The sequence below is a fragment of the Phocoena phocoena genome, chromosome 19, assembly GCF_963924675.1.
Source record: "Phocoena phocoena chromosome 19, mPhoPho1.1, whole genome shotgun sequence".
Lineage (NCBI taxonomy): Eukaryota > Metazoa > Chordata > Mammalia > Artiodactyla > Phocoenidae > Phocoena > Phocoena phocoena.
In genome coordinates this window covers 26,527,592-26,548,674 of record NC_089237.1, presented here as the reverse complement: position 1 = coordinate 26,548,674, position 21,083 = coordinate 26,527,592, and the positions used below count along the sequence as shown (strand labels likewise).

General features: G+C 49.0%; 1 protein-coding gene across 1 annotated transcript in view; it reads right to left on the bottom strand.

Annotated features, from left to right (window-relative positions):
* Positions 1-587: 587 nt before the first annotated feature.
* Positions 588-21,083, bottom strand: part of ACACA (acetyl-CoA carboxylase alpha) — a 237,910-nt gene continuing 217,414 nt past the window's right edge. The window contains exons 53-56 of the mRNA XM_065897277.1: positions 10,688-10,842; positions 9,907-10,077; positions 3,032-3,168; positions 588-990 (exon numbers count right to left, since the gene is read on the bottom strand). Coding sequence (XP_065753349.1) covers positions 867-990; positions 3,032-3,168; positions 9,907-10,077; positions 10,688-10,842 — 587 coding nt within the window. The 3' untranslated portion in view covers positions 588-866. The remainder of the gene's footprint in view (positions 991-3,031; positions 3,169-9,906; positions 10,078-10,687; positions 10,843-21,083) is intronic.

The window sequence follows — 21,083 nt, the reverse complement described above, 5'->3', positions numbered from 1 at the left end:
ATCAGTGACGGGAAGGGCAGCTCCCCTGGGTCCTCCTCTGCCCACTCGGGCTACGGTACTGCCAGTGGGACCCCCGGGCATCTCAGCTAGCTGAGCAGCGGCACACGGGGCAGTGGCAGGTCAACCGTCTCTGCGCTTGTTCTGAGAAGGGAGCCCTAGGGTGAGGCCCCTAAATCGACAACAGTGACTTGGTCTCTTTGCTTTCTCTGCTTCTTGGATCGTGGTTTTGCCCTCATCTTTGAGTTCCACGGAGCTTGCAGATTGCATGCTCTTAATTTTTCTTCATAAGCAGTACCTTGGTGTGATGAAACTGGGTGCCTGGTGTGGACCGGGCTGAGTGTGGGGTGAGAAACAACAGACCTAAGGCTTCCTCCTCTCCCCACGCCTCGTGCTGGGCCTATGGCCTCAGCCCTGGCCCTCCTCTGCTGCCGGTGGCTGCAGGCTCACAGGGCCAGGGGCTAGCGCGGGCTGCTGACTGCCTGGCAACAGCTCCCACTTCCCGGGGCCAGACCAAGGGGCGGTCAGGACAGGAGGGTGGCCCTGCTGGCGTGTAGTAAGACCTCTTGGTAGGTACTTGTACCCGTCATTGCCTTCTTAGGTCCTGGGCAGGGAGAGAGGACTGCCGTCACAGCCAGGGTAATAATAAATACTGAACGGGGTAGGTGTGACTGGTGGGCTGGAGTGGGGGCTTGTGACCCTACGTCCCAGTATGTCATGCGTAACCTGAAAACATCGAGGGGAAGCAAAATGCCACTTCGATTCCAGTGCTGGTCTCGTGTGCCTTCTAATTACAGCGGCTTCAGGTGTGAAAGGCAGCTCTAGCCCTTTTCTCCGGAGGCAGGGCAGGGGTGGGCAGGAAACTCTTCCTACGTTGACGGGGAGTCCATTGTGGAGAGGATCCGAACGACTTCTGCTCGCTGAGTGGGCGAGATGTGCTGGGTCATGTGGACGATGGAATCCATGGCAACCTCTGGGTTGGCCTGTACCAAGCTGGAGGGGAAGATTCGGGACGGTGAGGATGAGAGAGAGGCAGCAGTGCCTAGATCAGGGTAGCTTCAGAACTGCCCAAGAAACCTGCTCCCAGAGTCCACTGCGTACCCTGCAGTCCCTGCCTCACCTGATTCATTTTCCTACGTGAATAACGTCCCCAGCAACAAGATACCACACGAACCCGAAACATTTTGTTATGCCAGAAAGTGAGGAAGTAACCTCAAAAAGCAAAAACCAAAACCCCGATGGGGTCGTGTCACAAAGACAGCGGACCCAGCCTGAAGGTGCTCCCACTGGCTAAATCTGGGACATTTGGGTCATCAAAATAATGAATTACAAATCATTGAAAAAAGACATTCACTAGTCTACGCCAATAACGAATATATAATAAATGGAGGAGGAGAGAGGACTTTTGCTTACGGGAGAATTGGGGTGGTGAGATGTGATTGTGCAAAGGAGTTGGAACACTATCATTTTGCAACCTCACTGTAAAGACTGGATCAGGGACTTACCTGGTGGCACGGTAGCTGGGAATCTGCCTGCCAACGCGGGGGGACACGGGTTCGAGCCCTGGTCCGGGAAGATCCCACATGCCGCAGAGCAACTAAGCCCGTGCGCCACAACTACTGAGCCTGTGCTCTAGAGTCCACATGCCACAACTACTGAAGCCCGTGCGCCACAACTACTGAGCCTGTGCTTTAGAGTCCACATGCCACAACTACTGAAGCCCATGCGCCTAGAGTCCGGGCTCCACAAGAGAAGCCACCGCAACGAGAAGCCCGCGCACCACAACCAAAAGTAGTCCCTGCTCGCCACAACTAGAGAAAGCCTGCGTGCAGCAACGAAGACCCAACGCAACCAAAAATAAAAATAAATTAAAAAAAAAAAAAAAGACTGGATCAGGCAAGAATCATCCCTGGATGCTAAATCTAGGTGGAAATTCTGATGAGCAGGAATCTGCATGGCCTTGAAGTGTCTCTCCTCAGACTGCTTGTTAGGTTCAAGGGGGATGGGAAAATCAGGAATTATACAGTGGAGAAGTTGAGTAACAGCTTGATCAGGTGATGGAAACTAACATGGGGACAGGCAGCTGACATCATGTGCCTCCAGATACGGAACCTCGTGAAGGCCAAATCATCACGGATGTCATACCCTGGCTGCAAATGCACAGCCTGAATCTAGTCATGAGGTAACATCAGACAAACTCAAAATGAGCGACGGTCTGCAAATGGTGATTTAGATAAAATGTTCAACTTATAAAAATTAATCATTTTACTCTGGTTATGTAAGAGAATATCCCTATTAGCAAAGGCATACTGAACTATTTGGGGGTAAAGGGCCATGATGGGCCATGACATATGTAACTTACCCTTAAATGGTTCAGAAAAAGAAATATATATATATATATATATATATATATACACACACACACACACACACACACACACATATACATACATATGAGTATGCTTACTCTTATATAAAAGAGTAAGCACACACACAAATGATGTATCAAAAAGGGTAAAATGTAAATTACCAGGCACATTTGGGTACAGATTTGTTCTCTGTACTGTTTTCAGTTTTGCAGTTTTTCTGTAAATGAAATGTGTCCAAATAAAAAGTTTTTAAAATGTCCCCAGCAGTCTCCACCACCCAGCCTGTGGAGAAGACGGAAGCCTCTAGAACACAACTAACTCTTGGCTGGGGGAGGGGAGGAGGTAGTTTCCCAGGAAACTATGATGCAATCAGCTTTTCCTCACAGAATCGTTCATCCAGTTTGAGTATCTGCATTTGGAGCGAATAGCTGGGCACAATGAACTAAGCCATCGTTACTAAGTGCCCCTGGGGACCAGCAGCTGAGCAAGAATCACGCTTCAGGGCTCTTCTGATCTGTGGGTCGACCACAGCCGTCTCAAACAGAAAGGGACCACAAAGACTATGAGGCATCATCACCTCACCGTTTGTCCTTGAGTCGCTCGTCCCCGGGAAGTGAGCCCCACTTCTACCCAGGAGCACCCCCACCTGCCCCCGCAGGTCTCACCTGCGGATCTGCTTGAGGACGTAGTCTCTGCTGATATACTTGATGTTCTCCTCTATTACCGAGCGAGCGCCATCTTCCTCCGCCAGCTGCTTCTCCAGCCATTCCACCAGATCCTTGTTGTTGTCCCAAACATAGGCCTGCCAACAGACGACGCCTGCTTGGACACCAGGGCCCAGGCCAGGCTGGACACCCTGACTAGTCTACATCTGGAAAGTGCACTGCAAAAGCTTACTCAACGTAGAGAAGCCGTTCCCAGCTCTCCATTACTGTTGGCTTTGCAGGAGGAGGAAGCAGGCCTCAAGGCAGGAGCCCTCCTCGTCTTCCCTGCCCTGCTTTTGAAGTGTCCACCTGGGCCCCCCAGAGGCATCCGTGCTCACACGGACGCTGGTCCCGTCCCCCTACCTGTTCCACAAAGGCTACGGGAATTTAGTCCCCTGACCGATTGTTTAGTAAAGTGCAGACTGAGAGGGAAATGCTGTTTACTTGGTGTTTCTAAAATGAAATGTGTGCTTCTTGAGAAACTGAGTCACGATTCCTAAATTTAAGTCTGTAGTCCCAGCAGGGTGTGTGGCAGGTGAGCAGCCTGGCCGTGGAGGCCTCCTGCCATAGAGCTGGAGGAGGCCAGAGGTGAGGGGAGTCCTGACGCCGGGTCGGAAACCTAAACCCCAGTTCGCTTTCTGTGAGAGTTTTCCGAAGGGTCAGGATGTCCATCACCCTGAAAGTCTCAACAAACCACCTCTCACCTCCTCCTTTCAAGATCATTTAGCTGAGCATTTCCCAGGTAGTTGACTACATAATAATTCAGGAGTGTGTTAGAAACCTAATAGCCTTCTCCTGGCTCTCGTCTCCGCTCATTTTCTTTACAAATCATTTAGGAATCGTTTTGTTAATGGTTTCCGGAAAACCAAGTACCGCCATTAGGGCTCATTCATATTTATGTCATTTTGTTTGGGTAATTAAACACAAAGCTCGTCATTTAAAGGTGCGCTGTCCTCCTCTGTTATCACTAACCGAGTCAAAGTCAGAATGCCAATGAGTTTGGCGCTGTGATTTAATAGGCGGGTGCGTTAGGGAGCTCGGGAGGTGGCTCAGGAAGCCTGGATTCCAGCAGAGGCGCCCGAGCCATGGCTGGGACCCCAGGGCCTGCAAAGCACGGAGGCTGCGTTCTCAGTGCCCGCCAGAGTCGTCACGCAGGAGGAGACCGGGCGCTGTGCTGTTTCCTAAGGTTCTACTTGGGGCCTTTCAAAATAATGGTTTCTTTTCAGACTCTCACTTCCCCATCTCCACCTTGGCCAGCGAGTTCCCGGGGCTGCTTGTTTATTACATGTCCTGTAACTGACGTCCACATTTCTAACAACCCTTAAGGAGTCCTTCACAGTTGAAGGATTAAGGAGCCCCAGGATTAAGGATCAGCAACGTGCCTTTTCTAGTTCTTTTTGTCCAGTTCTTTTTCTGGCTCCAAATTTGTCCATCTCTGTTTGTAATCACTGACAAAAAGATCAGCTCTCCTGGTCAGGGTGGTGCGGCCCGGACAGTGCGAAGCTGAGGGGGCCTTCCCACCTCTCCGTGCTTCGCGTCCTGCCCAGCACCTGTGAGGCTGAACGCAAGCATTTTGCACATCAATCTCTACTAACCAGGGTGGCGGCGGTGGTGTTTCCCACAGTGTGGCTGTCTTAACTCCCACGTGCCAGCTCCTGCCCACCCCACACATGGGTGGATGCGCCTGCACTCCTAAGCACTGCCCCTGAACTCCGACATTTCCATCTCCATCATGGTAATTTGGACTTCTGCACATGCCCTTACTTATGAGGATTTGGGGTGAGGAAAAAAGAAAACAATGCGTGCTTCTTAGAAAAAAAAAACGAGATTTACCCAAGAATCCCAAAGCCTTTAGTTTAAGAGAATATTTAATACTCTTATTAATCATTTTTAATCCGTTTGCTTTTAATTAAGAAACAGCATGATGCTTTCCTATCAACATATACCAGGGAGCAGATTAATTGTGGCTTAAGATAACTCTCCTCGATTGGTGTAATGTATTAGCTAACGAGATGCCTGCTTCTAACGATGCTCAGACACTGCACTGGAAAGCCAGCTGCCCTCCAGAGAAAACGCTTCTGCTGTCCCCTCCTGCAGCCAGAATACACTAGGTATTTAAATTAAACACTGAAAAAGTTCCCAGACAGAATTAAAGCAACACATTCCGAGTTTTTGAAAATATAGGCCCCTTATATGAAAGACTTGCTGTTCACTCAGAATACGACTGGGTGATGACCACCAAGTCAAACCCTGGTCAAGTTTTGACCACAGCACAGAGCACACGAAGGCCATGGGGTCGCAATCCTAGCCAACAGCGTTTTTAGCAAGAATCAACAAACGCAGGCGCCACGGCACCACAGGTTTTTTGCAACAGACCTGGGAGGGTTTCCTCTACTGTGTGAGCGTGCTTCCCCTGTGAGGGTCAGGGAGTCTGCAGTTCCTCGTTCGCCCTCCAGGAACGGAGCTGTAGGAATCATCATTCCGGCCAGAAGGATGGGCAACCCTATGCTGTTTACATTTCCCTCCTTAAATTTATGAGAACGTGGCTGACTCTTCCCACCATGGATTTCAACCACGTGTGACATGCTGGGTGCTAACCTCATGACAGGCCTGGGCCCCTATGTCACCTGCCTGCACTCATCCCAGTCAGAACATTATAATACCAATAAAATACCAATAATTAAACGTCACAACAGTGGCCTTACAGTACGTGTTCAGCTGGCACTGTATCCCGCTCTGCATCAGTGGGTCAGTGGGTCATCCCTGGCACTACTCAGCTCACTAATTGTATGTAGTAATTAGTCTATCTTACAAAATCTAAATGACCTGTTTGGAAAGTTTCATTTCTAGTGTATCGGATTGCTGCTAAGCCCTCCTTACTCAATGGTGCAGCAGGGCCTGGGAGTGACCAGGGCACAGGCTGATGGATGTGAGCCGTGATTACCATGCCCTGCAGATAAGTCACCTTGTGAGCTGCCTGGAGATACCTCAGCAAAGTGATTTTTTCTGATGCTTTGGCGGACAGTAGCAAATAGCCATGTGGGCTGGGGTGGCCTGCTGGCCCCATCTCCTGATAGCCACTCCAGCCTCAGCCCCAGGCCCAAGGCATGCTGCCCAGGTTCTGCCTCACCTTTTCGCTCCTTGGCCCTAGATCAGAAGTTTGGTGCATAAGACTTGTCCACGGGAAGCTTGGGGAGAGTGGAAGTCAAACAACCCTATCAATGGTGCTTTTTCCTCTACCTTCCTCACAAGGGCCTCCACTGACGATTCATCTCATTTGGAAATCCAGACTGAGAACGAATGGGTTGGGACTTCCCTGTTGGCGCCGTGGTTAAGAATCCGCCTACCAATGCAGGGGACACAGGTTCAAGCCCTGGTCTGGGAAGATCCCACGTGCCGCAGAGAAACTAAGCCCGTGCGCCGCAACTACTGAGCCTGCACTCTAGAGCCTCTGAGCCACAACTGCTGAGCCCTCATGCCACAACTACTGAAGCCCGCATGACTAGAGCCCGTGCTCCGCAACAAGAGAAGCCACTGCAATGAGAAGCATGCACACCGCAACGAAGAGTAGCCCCCGCTCGCTGCAACTAGAGAAAGCCCACGCTCAGCAACGAAGACCCAACGCAGCCAAAAAATAGAAATTTAAAGAAGAGTGAATGGGTAGCTTCCTGGACAGTAAGGGTGCACTGTGGCATCCTAGATCATGGATAAATTAGAGCACGCCAAGTCAGAGAACACCGACTGAGAATCTACTGGGCACGTGGCTCCCACCAAGACCATTTCAGCTGCACTGAAGCTCAGCCCACCTTCTAATGTGCTGTGCTGAGGGAGGAGGAAACTGAGCGCCAGACACGGTGCCGACACGGTGTCCTTTAAAACGCAATAAGCCTCGTGAAATAAACATCCCTGTTTTTACACATGAGGAAAGGGAGGCTTAAGTATGTCTAAGCCAGTAAATTGTAAAGCTGGGATCCAAAAAGTGTGAGATTCCAATTTCCACATTCTTCTTCTCAATTTCCACATTCTCAATTTCTAATTTCTTCTCAATTTGGGCTTGGGGGGAAAATCAGCTTGTCTGAAAAACTGCATACCTTAAACTATGGATCTAAGAATCGGGAGAAGGTGAAACAGACGTGTGCCTTGTTCTTATGACCCAGTTTAAGCTCTCGCTGTTTTTTCAGGGAGCTCTGGTGATGCTTCTCTTCTGCCTGCAGTGAAATTGTGAACCATAAACCCTATCCCCTACAACGGGACTGTCCCTGTGGACTCAAACAGAATCCCATAACTCATGGTAACAGACTCCTCTAAGGGAAACAAAAGAATTGTACTGCTCAGTTATATAACATCACAGTGTGAATCTCTTTTTTCAGGATTAAGATTAAAAAAAAAAAAAAAAAACTCTATGAAGAAAACACACAGCACGGCTAACAGATGCCTATCACTGTCTTTCCCTACCAGTAATAACCACAGTAAGAACCAGAGGGTCACTTCTTGAGGCAAAGCCAGGGTTTAGACCTTGCGAGAGACAGTGTACAATATCCATCTCTGACTGAAGAATCAAGGAAAGGCGCCAGTTTTGGGGTTTGAAAGGCCGTTCCCAAGCACCGCGCAGACTTGGTCCCTCAGAGGCAGCCACTTGGCTTTTGAACATGGCAACACTTTCTTCTCTCAAGGGCGCTGCAGATTTTATCACCAGCCCCACACTAAACCGGGTCCTGCTGAGCCCGCAGAATCCAGAAGGAGGTTTCAAAGCCACATCGTGGGACCCCCTGCCCTTCCTCTCTCCCCTCGACTGTCCTCCTGGACTGAGCGCTCAGGGGGGCGCTCTCTTCTGTAGATGGGGGGCAGGGGAGACGGCCTCGTTCTTGGGTACGTTTGGGTCCCAGAGCCTCTGGCCTCCCCTCCTGAGCCATGGGGCCAGGCTGTCTTCTGCACTTGATCTCCAGCCAGGAGTCTGTGCACACAGGTGACTGTTTTCTCCGTCGACAAGGTGGCGATGACCTGCTTCTCCAGACACGCTGTCCCCTGGGGGTGGGATGTTAAGGCACAACTGAAGGGCCTGTGCGCTGGCTTCACGCTCAGAGGGGAGCCGTCCTTCCCCGCATCCTTGTGCCCACTGAGGCCGTGCACGTCCGTTACTGACTAATGGCGGAGGAAGGCGTGCGGGCCTCTCCTGGCCACACACACACAGTCCATTTACCTGGCTGGCTGCTCCTAACTGGAGAACAGCCTCTTATTTTACACTTGCGTGACTTTCAATGCCAACTTCCGCTGCAAGCTGCCAGTGGCCACTGACAAAATTGTCTCACTCAATTATGATGCCAAAGACTGACCTTAACCTGAACCACATGTCACATGAGGCTGCACATCTGAAATATTTATCCAAGGAAGCTTTTTGGTCATAAAGAAACGGGTAGACTTAACACAGAGGTGAATCTTAGAAGCAACCCGACTCACTGACTTTAAAACTTATAGCAAATCTCGGGGTTCCTTCCCGGGAACAGTCAGCAGAGACCTCAAGCAACACTTCCCAGGAGGAGGCGGGTGTGCCCTCCATCCGGCCCTCCAGCAATTCTCTAAGCCGGCAGTCACCAACTGTTTTCGATCACATAGCTATCAGGAAAAGAGACACGTGTATTTCCAGCACATACTACCCATATTCTGATAAAATGTATATATGATGTATATGATTAAATCCAGATACTAACTATGAATAAAGGTTGATTTCTTTCTTTTTCTTAGTAAAAACAGAAATAAAAGTCCCACCTTTCCCTTCCCATCCCCCCATGGACTGTCTCATGTAGCCCGGATTCCAGAAGCAAATGCCGGTGCCTGGCTGTCCTGGCCTCAGCCCCGGGGAGGAGCACTAGGGACGCCATCTCAGCGGGCGCTGCTCCGAGGGGTGCGCCTTCCCCGTGAGATCACCCCCAGGAGATGGCGGATCCGTAGTTCCCTGCAGGGTGGACGTTTCCTTCCAGCTCGGATTCGCAAATCAGAAGACCTTCAGCTGGAGTCACAGCGTCTGCCGCCTGGATCACCATCCCCTCCCGTTAGGCTCCTGCTCGAGCCCCTCAGCGTGCCCCCCACGCAGCCCCTGAGCCATCTCTCTACAACACGCATCACAGTATGTCCCTCTGCTGCTTCAAATTCTCAGTGGCTTCCCAGGCCTCAGGACAGAGTCCCAGCCCCTCCACGTGGCTCTCCTGGCCCTGCACCATCCCGGGCCCTGAGCCATCCTGAAATTCCTGCAGTGCCTCGGGTGCATGGTACTCTTGCTTTCAGGCTTGGAACATGCGGTTCCTTCTGCCTGGAACATTCCTCCTGTCTCTTAATCCAACCTTTTCCTCTGGTTCATTCCTACTATGTTTTCAGGTCTCTGCTGAGACATTACTTCTAGAAGTCTTCCCAGACTCTGCCCTCCCTTCCCACACAGCGGGTCCGGTGGCCCTGCTCTGTGCTCTACGATGCCCTGGACCTGCCGTGTTTGACGTTGGCCTCACTGTTGTACGTGACCCCTTGACGAATCTGTCTCCCTGCCTTGGTGGCGAGCTCTGCGAGGACAGGAGCATATGCCTGCCTCCTTCACTGTCTGGTGTACAGGAAGCATTCAGAAAGGTTTGCTGAATGATGGAATGAGCTGCAAAGAACGCCCTACCACCTCCTCTCACAAGCCGTCAGGACATATTACTGTGGGGAGGACACAGGCCGAGGCCCATATCTCCCTTCCACTCCCGAGGCCCGGGGATTCTTAGACAACAAGGCTTCTTGCGGTGCCAGGGGCGGGCGGGCGGTGGGTGAGGAGCAGGATGTGAAGGCTCCTCCAGGGGGCCACCTACCTTCACCGTCCCTTCCACTTCCACGAACCAGCGCCTTAACATGGCCTGGATCTGGCCGTCGGTCAGCTCGGGGTTGGCGTTGTGGATTTTCTTCTTGACCAGGTCCTCCAGCAAGAGACGCCTCAGCCTCCAGTAGAAGAAGGTACGGGATGTCTTCCAATCCAGGATGTCCTACGCCCAGACAACAATAACCTTAGTCGCCCCAGCTCGGTGCCCAGAGGGGACTCCACGGGCACAAACCCTGCCCTCTGGCCACGAGCCCAGTCCCTGTAGACGGCTGCCCAGTTCAGAGCGCAGCACTGCACAGGGAGGGGCCTGGCCATCGCTCGGCCCACGCGGAGCTGGGATGTTCGGGGGTGCGGGGCTCAGACTCCCGGGGAACAGAGAGCGCGGGGCTGCTTCTGAGCAGGCGGCTCAGACGGCTCGCACGCAGGTCAAGTGGACTAGCCGCTGCCGGGACCTTGACATGGGTAACCCACCGCCTGAGGACCCCGGGGAAGCTGTCCCCAGTGGAGTGCCTGGGAGTCAGCTTCTCACCAGCAAAATGGAGCCTGCCTCCTGAGGAGTCCCCGGGAACCTAACTCATAAGCTGTTTGAGGATGGTAGTGGGCACAGAAAAAGGGACAGGTCTCGCCAGAAGAACTGAACACGGTTTGATCTGCACCCGCTGTTTTAATGCAGCCCCGAAAGCTCCCTGCGTGGGAGCCCGTGGGCACGAGCCAGACACGGGCTGGCGGCGGGTCTCTGACAAGTCAGGAGAAGCGGCGACCACCGTACTTACGTTGATAACACCCTTCTCCTGCATCCGGCCCGGTGTGTCGTGCAAGTCAGCAAACTGCACGGCCACCTGGCGGTAAATGGGAAGGAGAAAGTCCTCCCGCTCCTTCAGCTTGCTCTCCAGCTCCTTCCGCTCAGCGGCACTTAGCTCTGGGGTGCCTGCAAGGAGACACACCGTGAGGTGCAGGCGGACCAGGAGCCTCTGCTCAGAAGCAGCCACAGTCACGGGAAGCTCTGAGGCTCAGCTCTCCGACGTCTTCATCGCCTCTCTGCTGACAACCGGACTCTGCCAGATGCCAGACCTGTCCCTGTCTTGCCACGGGGCTCCCGTGCCCTCCCTTCCCTGTGGGGCTGACAACTATGAAAGCAGCCCTGGGGGGGCCCACTCCCCGAGCAGGTGCCAGCCCGTGCCCCTCACCACCGCTCTGACTGACAGCGGGCCCCTCATCCCCACGAAGGGCACCGTGCCATGCCCTGCTGACCAGCACTAGAGCGGCTGGGCCGCTCCGGGTGTGGGACACGCTGGGGGGACACGCCCTGTGCCTCCGCACACAGACCAGCAGCTCTTCTTCCCCACGTCCACACCAGTCACCTGTCCGCCTGGACAGGACCTGATGACTCCTCAGGTTGCAAGCTGCTTTACTTCACAGCTTTAATTTCAGGTCTGCATACTCTTAACCTAAAATTAGTAGAATCCGATCCAATCAGAGCCAGAGGCATGTGTCTCATGCCAGCTCGGTGGATTAGCCAGCCTCCTAGTCTCCTACCTGGCCTGCTACTGCCAGAGCCAACCCCTGACCACAGTGACAAAGATATTCTAGCTCTTGGGCTAAAAGCAGAGGAGGAGGGAAATAGAGAAAGGCAGTCCACAAACCCCATTTGGATCCCCAAGCTTATGAGCACATGGCACCCTTACGCAACAGATGAGTTTGGACTCCTTATAACAAGCAGCCTCCCACCCCCACTCAACAGTGTCCCAGGAGAGGCGCTGCTACGTTGTGCTTTTCTTCCTAATTACTCTCAGAATGGAACTTGCAATCAATACCGAGAATTTATCTGCCTGCCCAGTAAGGAGGAGTAAGTCTAACTGAAAGAGCAATAGGTGACAGCCCCTGGGGTTGGGGACAACTTGAAGTGCTCTGTCACCAAAGCTGACAAATAAATACATGACCACAGGTGATGGGATGCAATAGAGGAAGGCCTATTTCAAGCATGTCTGTCTGGAACGGGCCTTGCTTTTTATGCCACTATGAATCACATGCCATTGGGCTGCTGAGTGAGCCGTATTATACCCAAACACGTGTATAACTCTAGTACCTAGCTTCAGTCTTAGGAGGTTTTTGGATGCCCAAGTCCACCTTTTAAAAAAAAAAAAAACAAAAACCCATCACTACTTTGAAACTGTAATGAAGGGTACAAAGGGCTATCTTTCCTTGGGCTCTCACACAGAGGCAACCACTGACCCATCACGTTGGGCCCCTGACCCCCCAGCAGCCTTCTTTCCAAACCAGGTAAACAGCAGTGGGCAACACACTGGGATGAGATGGAGGCCCGTTCATTCTAGGTGGACCTGCCTGGAGGGTTCCGGGGAGGAGAGCTGACCAGCTTCTTCTGAGATGAGATGGTCTCGAGTATAACACCCTTGACAGGGAAGCAAACATTTTTCCTTCAACAATAAAAGGAACCAAGACTCCTTGGAGAAATGGTTTGTTCCGTGGCTGGGGCAGGAGAAATATAGGATGAGCCTGGAGTGTATTGTCACAAGAAGCGGGGAAGCACTCAAAAACTGACTGGGACATGTTAAAAGGACACAGGAACCAGTGTGAAGGTGTTCTGACCGGCTAAATCTGGGACAATTTGAGCATCAGATAGAATATTTATGGAACTAAATAAGAACCCATGAGTCACCCTGACATAAATAATTAAATGGGGGAGAAGGGAAGGGAAAGCCCTCTCTCTCCCCAGACTAACAATTAATAGAGAAGGAATGATGGAATTAGAAAATCACCATTTTGCAGCCATCACAGTCATTGATTCTGCCAAGAATTATCAACACATACTAAAACCAGTGGGTGAACCTTTGAGGAGGAACAGGATATTTACATAGTTTCAAAGGAGCTCCTTACAAATTACTTACTAATTACAAAGGGGAAGATGGCAACTTTACAGTGGATTAACCCAGTGAACAAAACCTTAGAACAAGTAATCAGAGCTAACCAGCACCGAGAACAGGACAAGCTGACATCACGTGCCTCCTAATACGACATCCTGAGAAGGACATGACATCACTTTTGCAGTATTCCTGCCAAAAATGCATAATCTGAACCTAACCATGGAAAATATAAGACAGATTCAAACTAAGGAATGCTACAAAAAGTGGCCTGGAGTCTTCAAAAACTGTCAAGATCATGAAAGACAAAGAAAGGCCAAAGAACTATTGAGATTAAAAGGGACAAAATACTGGACAACAAATTGCAACATGTGCTCTGAGATTAGATCTCAGATATGGACCAAAAAAAAGGCTATAAAGGACATTATTGGGACAACTGGTAAAATTTTAATATGATTAGACAGCAGTATTGTATCAATGTTATAGCTCTGATTTTTTTTTTTTTGCGGTACGCAGGCCTCTCACTGTTGCGGCCTCTCCCGTTGTGGAGCACAGGCTCCAGACGCGCGGGCCCAGCTGCTCCGTGGCATATGGGATCCTCCCGGACCGGGGCACGAACCCGTACCCTCTGCATTGGCAGGCAGACTCTCAACCACTGCGCCGCCAGGGAAGCCCCTAGCTTCTGATTTTAATAAATGTATTTTGCTTATGTAAAAGAAAGTCTGTGTTCTTAGAAACACACACTGAATATTTATGGATAGAGGATCGTGATGTCTACAGATTAGCTCACACGGTTCAAAGAAAACACGTATGTGTGCAGAGAGAGTGAGTGAGGGAGCTTGTGCATGTGAAAATTTTAAAGCAAGTCGAAGAAGTTAACAGTAGGTGAATTGGAGAAAAGGGCATCAGAAGTTCCTTGTACCATTCTTGTAACTTTCCTGTAAAATTATATCAAATGGAAAGTTAAAAAAATAAGTACAACTAAAAAAAAAATTTATCCTGGCTCCCCAGTGCATATAATCAGTAATCAAAGCTAATATTTACAGGGCACTGGGCACTGTTCTAAGTGCTTTACATCTATTAACCCATTTAATTCTACAACAACCTTATGAGGTTGGTATTCCTATTATCCTCCTCTTACAGGTAAGGAAACTGAGGTATTGAGAATTTATGTAACTTACCAAGGTCACAAAGCTAGAAAGGGGCAGAGGCAGGACCCAGATGCAGCAGCTTGGCTCCCACAGCTTTTGAACACTGTGTTATGTGTGTTTCTGGCTTATGTGTACAAGCGCTTCGGTACTAGTACCCCTTTAACTTCAGAAAAGGCTAAATGAGGATGGCAGACTCCTGCCTGATAAAGCTGAGGTTCCACCTCAGTCCCACCCCATGACTAGACCGAGACAGCATCTCCAATAATTCCCATTCTGTATGCATGTCTCTAGGGTAGCGCCTCCTGTTACAGGCATACCTAGAGAATACCTTATTGCTAAAAAATGCCAAAACAAGTATAAAAACATCAAAACATAACATCAAAGATCACTGATCACAGATCACCGTAAGAAATATAATAATAATGAAAAAGTTTGAAAGCACAGTAAAGCGAGTTATACCTGTACTGTATTTGTTATGGGGAAGTCAGGCAATGCTATCAAGCAGGACTGCACACTACAGAGAAATCGTTTGTGAAGGGAAGAGTCGACCGATGCAGCAAACCTCACTGGTGTCTTATTTTAAGAAATTGCCACCTCCGTCCCCCCGCACCCTTCAGAGACCACCGCGCTGATCAGTCAGCAGCCACTAACGTCGAGGCAGGACCCTCCACCAGCAAAAAGATGATGATTCACGGAAGCCTCAGATAATGGCGAGCATTTTTTAGCACTGAAGTATTTTAAATTAGAGTATATACGTTGTTTTTCAGATATAATGCTCTTGCACACTTATAGCATAAACATAACTTTTCTACACACGGGGAAACCAAAAAAAGTCACGTGCCTCGCTTTATTGCGATATTCACTTTATTGTGGTGGTCTGGAAGTGAACTCGCAGTATCTCTGAGGCATTGAGAGATCATCAGGTAAAATCACAGCCCTGCTGGGGGACGGGGGATGGCAGGACCGTGAATATGGCTGAATAGGGACTTCCAGACCCTCACAACGTGCTCCCTCAGGGTCAACAACATATATACATATATGCGCTCCGTATACAACACACACCATTTATTGAGCATTTCCTATGCGCCAGGCACTGCACTCCATGATTTTAGGATCACACAGCTCATAAGTCACCACATGCAGTTCAGACCCAGGTCTGGTCAGCTGCTAACTCTGCTGCCAAGTGGAATACCTCAGAGTTACTGAACGCTTTCCAAGTTGCTTCAGATACATCATCTCTAATCTTTATAATAACCCAACCTTACAGACAGGGTCTCTGTTTCACAAATGAGAAAAACAAGGCTCTGAAACGTAAAAGTAACTTGCCCAATGACACCCAGCTCTTAAGTAGAAAAGTCAGGATTTACACTTGGGTCTGGCTGTCTCTGAAGCCTGTGTTCTTCTACATTAAATGGTACTGAAAGTGGCCAAGCAGGAGACCTGGCAGTGGCCACAGAAGGGCAATTAACTGGAGAGTTTGGTTCATTGTGTTAGGAGGAGTTAAGAGCACAGCTCAGCACTGGGTGCAGAGCAGTGGGACTTCTGCGCGTAGGAACAGAGCACTGGGGGAATAAGACCATGGCTTTACCCAGTTGGAGGGACAGAGGAGGCTAATTCCTGGCCTAACAAAATTCTCATCCACCCAATCAAGCTATCCTAGAGCTCTGAAAGAATACCAAAATAAACACCTCCAATACTCTGGCCCTCCTGAGTGAGACTAGGAAGATCCCAGAACATTCCCCCAAAGCCTGCGTTGTCTGCTTCCTTCGGTGAAGCCTCTGATTGCAGTTCAAGACCTACCTCAAAAAAGCATCAAAGCAAGGAAAAGACAGAAGTAGAGAATGTATGTATTTTTAAATGCCCATGAGAAAGAGAAAGATTTGTGTGCTTTGTTTTAAGGGGGAAAAAAAGGTTTTCTACATTTTATTTTCTAAAAATCAAAGGCTGCTCTGAAGCTAGTTTTATACCCTTCTGTAGCACAGCGAGGGCCCCTCTCCTTGTACAGCAAAGCAGCCAGCCCCAGTAATGATTTAGGGGAGATTAACACATATGTCAATGTCTATTTTCTGCTTAATTTAAAAGCAGCGTCTATAAAGATTTTTGACTTCTGAACCCTGCTCTCCTGAAAGAAAGAAGGTAAGAATGAGGAGGGGGATAAAGAGTGATTATCCCATCATTGATCATTTGTCAGGAGCATTTCTTATTCACTGGACTATTGTAAAAAGCTAAGCTCTCGATCAATCCTATAAGCTCCCTGTACAATTAAATATCTTGGAATGGTTTTCTTTCTTTTCTAGCCAGATTGCAGGGCCTCAGGGTTTTTAGGAAAGCAAGCCAGTGTGTGTGCATGTGTGAGTGTGTTTAAGAATATGCTACAGAGAGGAAAGTCATTCTTTCTAGAATCCTACTTTAGGAAAAGGCTGAAATGGGAAAAGGGAAAAGAGAGGTCGGTCACTCCCATGCCTTCCTTCCCAAAATAAAGAGTCCCCATGAAATCCTAAAAATCCAACCTTACAATTAAGAATGTTTAAAGACTTAAACGCAAGAAGAGGTATTACTAGTGATCAAATGAAAGCTAACATTATTGAGATGTTACCATACACTCGTACTGTTTAAGTACTTTCCATCTCATTTCATCTTCATGACAACCCTAAAAGATTGCTGTGATCTTATCGTTGGGGAAACTGAGGCACACAAAAAAAGTGAAGTAACTTGTCCAAGGCCACAAAGCCAGGAAATGATGGAGCTGGGATTTGGGCTTAGGCAGTCTGGCTTCAGAGTCCATGCTTTTTAAGTGAAACAAGTTAAACTGACCTGCACGTGTCCACAGGACAGCAGCCTGTCAGGTGTTCCAGGGGCCAGGACATAATGAAAAGCCACATCTCTCCTCCATGGGGTCAAAGCTGAAGAGAAGCTTCTGAGGAGACCGCTGATTTCTGCGGCAGGAGGTGCTTTTACCCAGCCTTGACCCTGGGGGAGGGCGGGAGGTGGCCAGCCTTACCGTATGGATGAGCAGACCATGCAGTATGATTTGGGGGGAGGGTGAGACCTTCAAAGCTTAGAATAAAAATCAGAGTGGTAGGCTAAAAATTCTCTGCTCAGCCAAAGGCACTAGGTGACCTTGCAGAAATCTCTTTCCTTTTCTGAGCTGTTTCTCATTTATGTAACAACCATCCTAATCTGGCAAACAGGAAAAAGGATGTGATATTAAAGTGTGTGTTCTTTTAATTCTTAACTTTTTTTTTTTAGTTCTATCAAGAAGCCTATGTAAATTTAAACCCAATTTTAACTTTCATGTGCCCTTCCTCCTCCTCCTCTGAAGAAGAAGGCAATTTGCTGTGATTGGTTAAATACTTATGACGCTAAAGAAAAGAACTAGATCACCCTCCCCACTAAGCTCCTGAATATCTCAGATATGAGAACACATACCCATTCTTCAACCTTAAGATTGAAAAATCAGCATAAAAAAGACTAGAATCTTATTAAGATTCAGAAGTACAAACATAAGTAGCTGTTTAAAAGATCTATGTAAACACATTTTCTATGTTGAAAGAAATTTCTCTAAAATACAGTAAGATAGGGTGGGAAAAAAAAAAAACCTGCAAAACTATTTCCAACTATTTCCGTATCCATAACAGGTGTGCCTGCCTTTACACAAAAGCATTCTTGAAAAACTGCGGAAATCAGATCCTGTTTTAAATGCCCTAAGGGAGCTATTTAGAAGGAACCCTGCAGTGAATCCTTTGGTAAAGCAAATAATCCTTTTGTAATGGGAATAATTTCTCCCAGTGTATCTAGTTTTTTTTAAAATCCCACTTTCATATATCTGCTTTCCTTCAAAGGGGGGCCATAACTACCTAAATGCAACTGTATATGCATATTGATTTTAACAGCAATCCTCTCAAGGGATGTTTAACCCTGAGGTTCCTTGCGATGGCGTTAGTGCTCTACTGTTCGTATTTTTAAAAATCATTATAGTAAAGCCAGAGATTTCCAAATGGGGATTAAAAAAATATATTAAATACATTACTCCCCCTGCAGCCTTGTCCCCTGTGCCCCCATGCAAACACCCCACACAAAAGAGTCAGGAAACAGCACAGAATTCTCTGAATTCTAGTGGCAATTAAGCCTGGCAGTCTGTACTATTTTCTTTCTCTAAGTTGCTCTTCCTCAGTCTGGCAGGCGGCAGGACAAGGATCTGGGTCATCTGGGACCAAGTGGGGAAGAGGGTCCCTCTGACAAGTTCTCATGACAGCCTCAGGCAGGCAGAAGCTTAGGTTTTACAGTCTTAACAGAATGCCTGCCAGGTCCCTCCAGCCTGAGGGCATTGTGACTCACTCCTTCCTGGGAAGAGGCAAGCCCAGATGCTTCTATAAATACAATCAGATCACACCAAAAGAACGACCCCTTCTCCTTCCCAGAAAATGTTGTCACTACTGCACTAAATTGCATCAAGCCGAAGAGCTTCTGAATCGGTGTGACAGGTGGGTTTTCAGCTGCTGCTAACTTCAGGGAGGATCCCATCATCTCTACCTTCATGATAGAAAGTCTTACGTTGTTTCTCAGCAGCCTACCTACTAAGGAGCCCAGTGTTTGGGGGCCTCGGTGCCAGGAAGGACACTCTGTGTACAACAGGGAGAGGGCCAGAGGCCACTCCCCAGGCTGAGTATTAGGACTTCTTTCTTTCCCATGATCAACATTCCAGGTAAGGACACTGCTTTGTGCCTCAAATAAGCAACCTGAGCTCTTTTCAGCGTACAGCATCTTGAAGAGGGCACAAGAGATAGAAAAGCACACACAGCGCAGAAACTTCGATCACCTCTGCCAGAAAAGCAACTTAACCCTTGAGTCCCCTTAACTCAAGGAAGTATCCATTTCCTGTCATCCCGCTGGCTAAAGAGAAGGCTTGGGAGTGAGGCATTCCTGAGGATTTTCAGACACATGTATCCTCACTGCAGCCACAATACTCCACCTACCTACGCCCAGGGTGCCTCAGGCCGGGAGGCGTGTGGGGTGTGGGCTAGGGCCTTACGGCCAAGCAGGGGCCAGTAGCGGTGCTCGCTGCTGCCCGTGTCAGACCGCCACTCCCAGAACGCGCTCCGTCCACGTGGGCACGGCCAGTGCGCTGCATGGCAGGCTGCCCGGCTGTCTGGGAACAGGGCCACGACCAAGACGTGTGTCTGGAGCAGAATAAAGTTCCACCAAGCGGCTCCTTGGCCCAGGTGCTCTTTGTACTGAGGAGAGGGACGGTGGGGATCTTACAGTGGCTTCACGCTTGGGCCAGAGGGTTCTCTCTCTACCTAAATTGATTTGTCACTTCCCTCGGAACACAAGAGGAGGATGAGGATCCAGAAGAGGATCTCACGTCACAGCATCAAGAGGCCAGGCTGGGCTGTCCTGCTCTAAGGCCGCTCTCCCTGTCCTGGAGGTAAAAGGATATCATAGAGACACAGGGAAGCCTTGGAGGGCTGTGCTCTGTTTCCAAAGAAGGAATTTAATTTCCTTAAGGTGACCAGAATGGTAGGACATTTTCCTCTCTGCACTGACTCTCCCAAGTCCGGGTTCTGAGAACCCAGTGTCAGAACTGGTCCAGCAATGCAAGACTCTGGTATTTGGTCTGACATCACATTTCTTGCTGGGGTAATTCTTCCCTTTACCTTTATGAGGGACCAATCTATGTAGTATTTTCATACTCTCTGTTATAATCACAGAACTGTAAACTAGTAATTCACCACCTCTACCCAAACTAACTATATAAAATGACAAAAGGCCATTTAAAAAAAATAAGAATCCTGAAAGAGATGACGTTAGCTGTTCAGAAGTTAAACATTATTCATTATTCTTAGAGAGTATTTTGAGCACAATCACCATGCACTGGTTTGTCTAAGTGACCTGATGGCACGCTCCCCCGTGCAGAGGCCCATTTGGGAAGAGACTGGGAACACAGGATAACATCTACTCCTCAGACGTCCTCCTATGTCAGATTCCTCTCCGTGGAGTTGGCTTCAGATCACAAAGGGAAAGCACTCTTGTTTAAAGAACTTGTTTAGGGACTTCCCTGGTGGTGCAGTGGTTCAGAATCCGCCTGCCAATGCAGGGGACACGGGTTCAAGCCCTGGCCCGGGAAGATCCCACAGGCCGCGGAGCAACTAAGCCCGTGTGCCACAACTACTGAGCCTGAGTTCTAGAGCCTGCAAGCCACAACTACGGAGCCCACGTGCCACAACTACTGAAGCCCACGTGCCTAGAGCCCGTGCTCCGCCACAAGAGAAGCCACCGCAACGAGAAGCCCACACACCACAAGGAACAGTAGCCCTCACTCACTGCAACTAGAGAAAGCCCGCGCGCAGCAACGGAGACCCAACGCAGCCAAAAGTAAATAAATAAATTTATAAAAAAAGAGCTCCTGTTTACTTTTGATCAGGCTTAGTATTCAGCTGAGGTAAATATCTGAGGAAATCCTGAGAAAAGTAGCACACAGGGAACCAGAATTCCCTTCTGGGCACTAGAGTACATTTACTTTGTGCCTTGGATGACTTATTTAACTCTTCCTTCTGCCTCGATCTCCCAATCTGGAAACTGAGGTCATTTTTACCCACTTTGTGAAAAAGCATTTTGGCAGTCTGCTTGTAGGCACTGAGAAAGGAGCCAAAAGCCAATGTGAACCCAAAAGGAGCCGGGTTCACAAATGTTTCTTCTGTTACATCCCCACTGATCTCTTCTGTCACAAACACACCTGGACGTCTATGGTCTCCCTGACTGACTGAGAATACCTGAGACAAGACTGCTTCTTTCGTATTTCCTTCCCTATACCACTCGCTCCCAAAGGGGGCCTAAGCCACAGAAAATGCTCGATTACAAACACGGCATCTGCTTCTTCCGATGATTAGGATGGAAAGGAAACGATGCCAATCACCATGTTTGAAAATTGCTTCGCAGATTCAAAGACAGCGCACATTCATCTAATCCCCACGCTGGCTAGGTGGGAGCATTACCCCCACTCTCTAGATGAAGAAGCTGATGTTTGGAGAAGTTAAACAACTTACCTGCAAGCAACATACCCAAGACCTGTACATAGTTATTTTTACTCCAGCTCCACTGCTCATGCCCCAAGCTGCCCTGGGCCAGTGCCTGCTTCA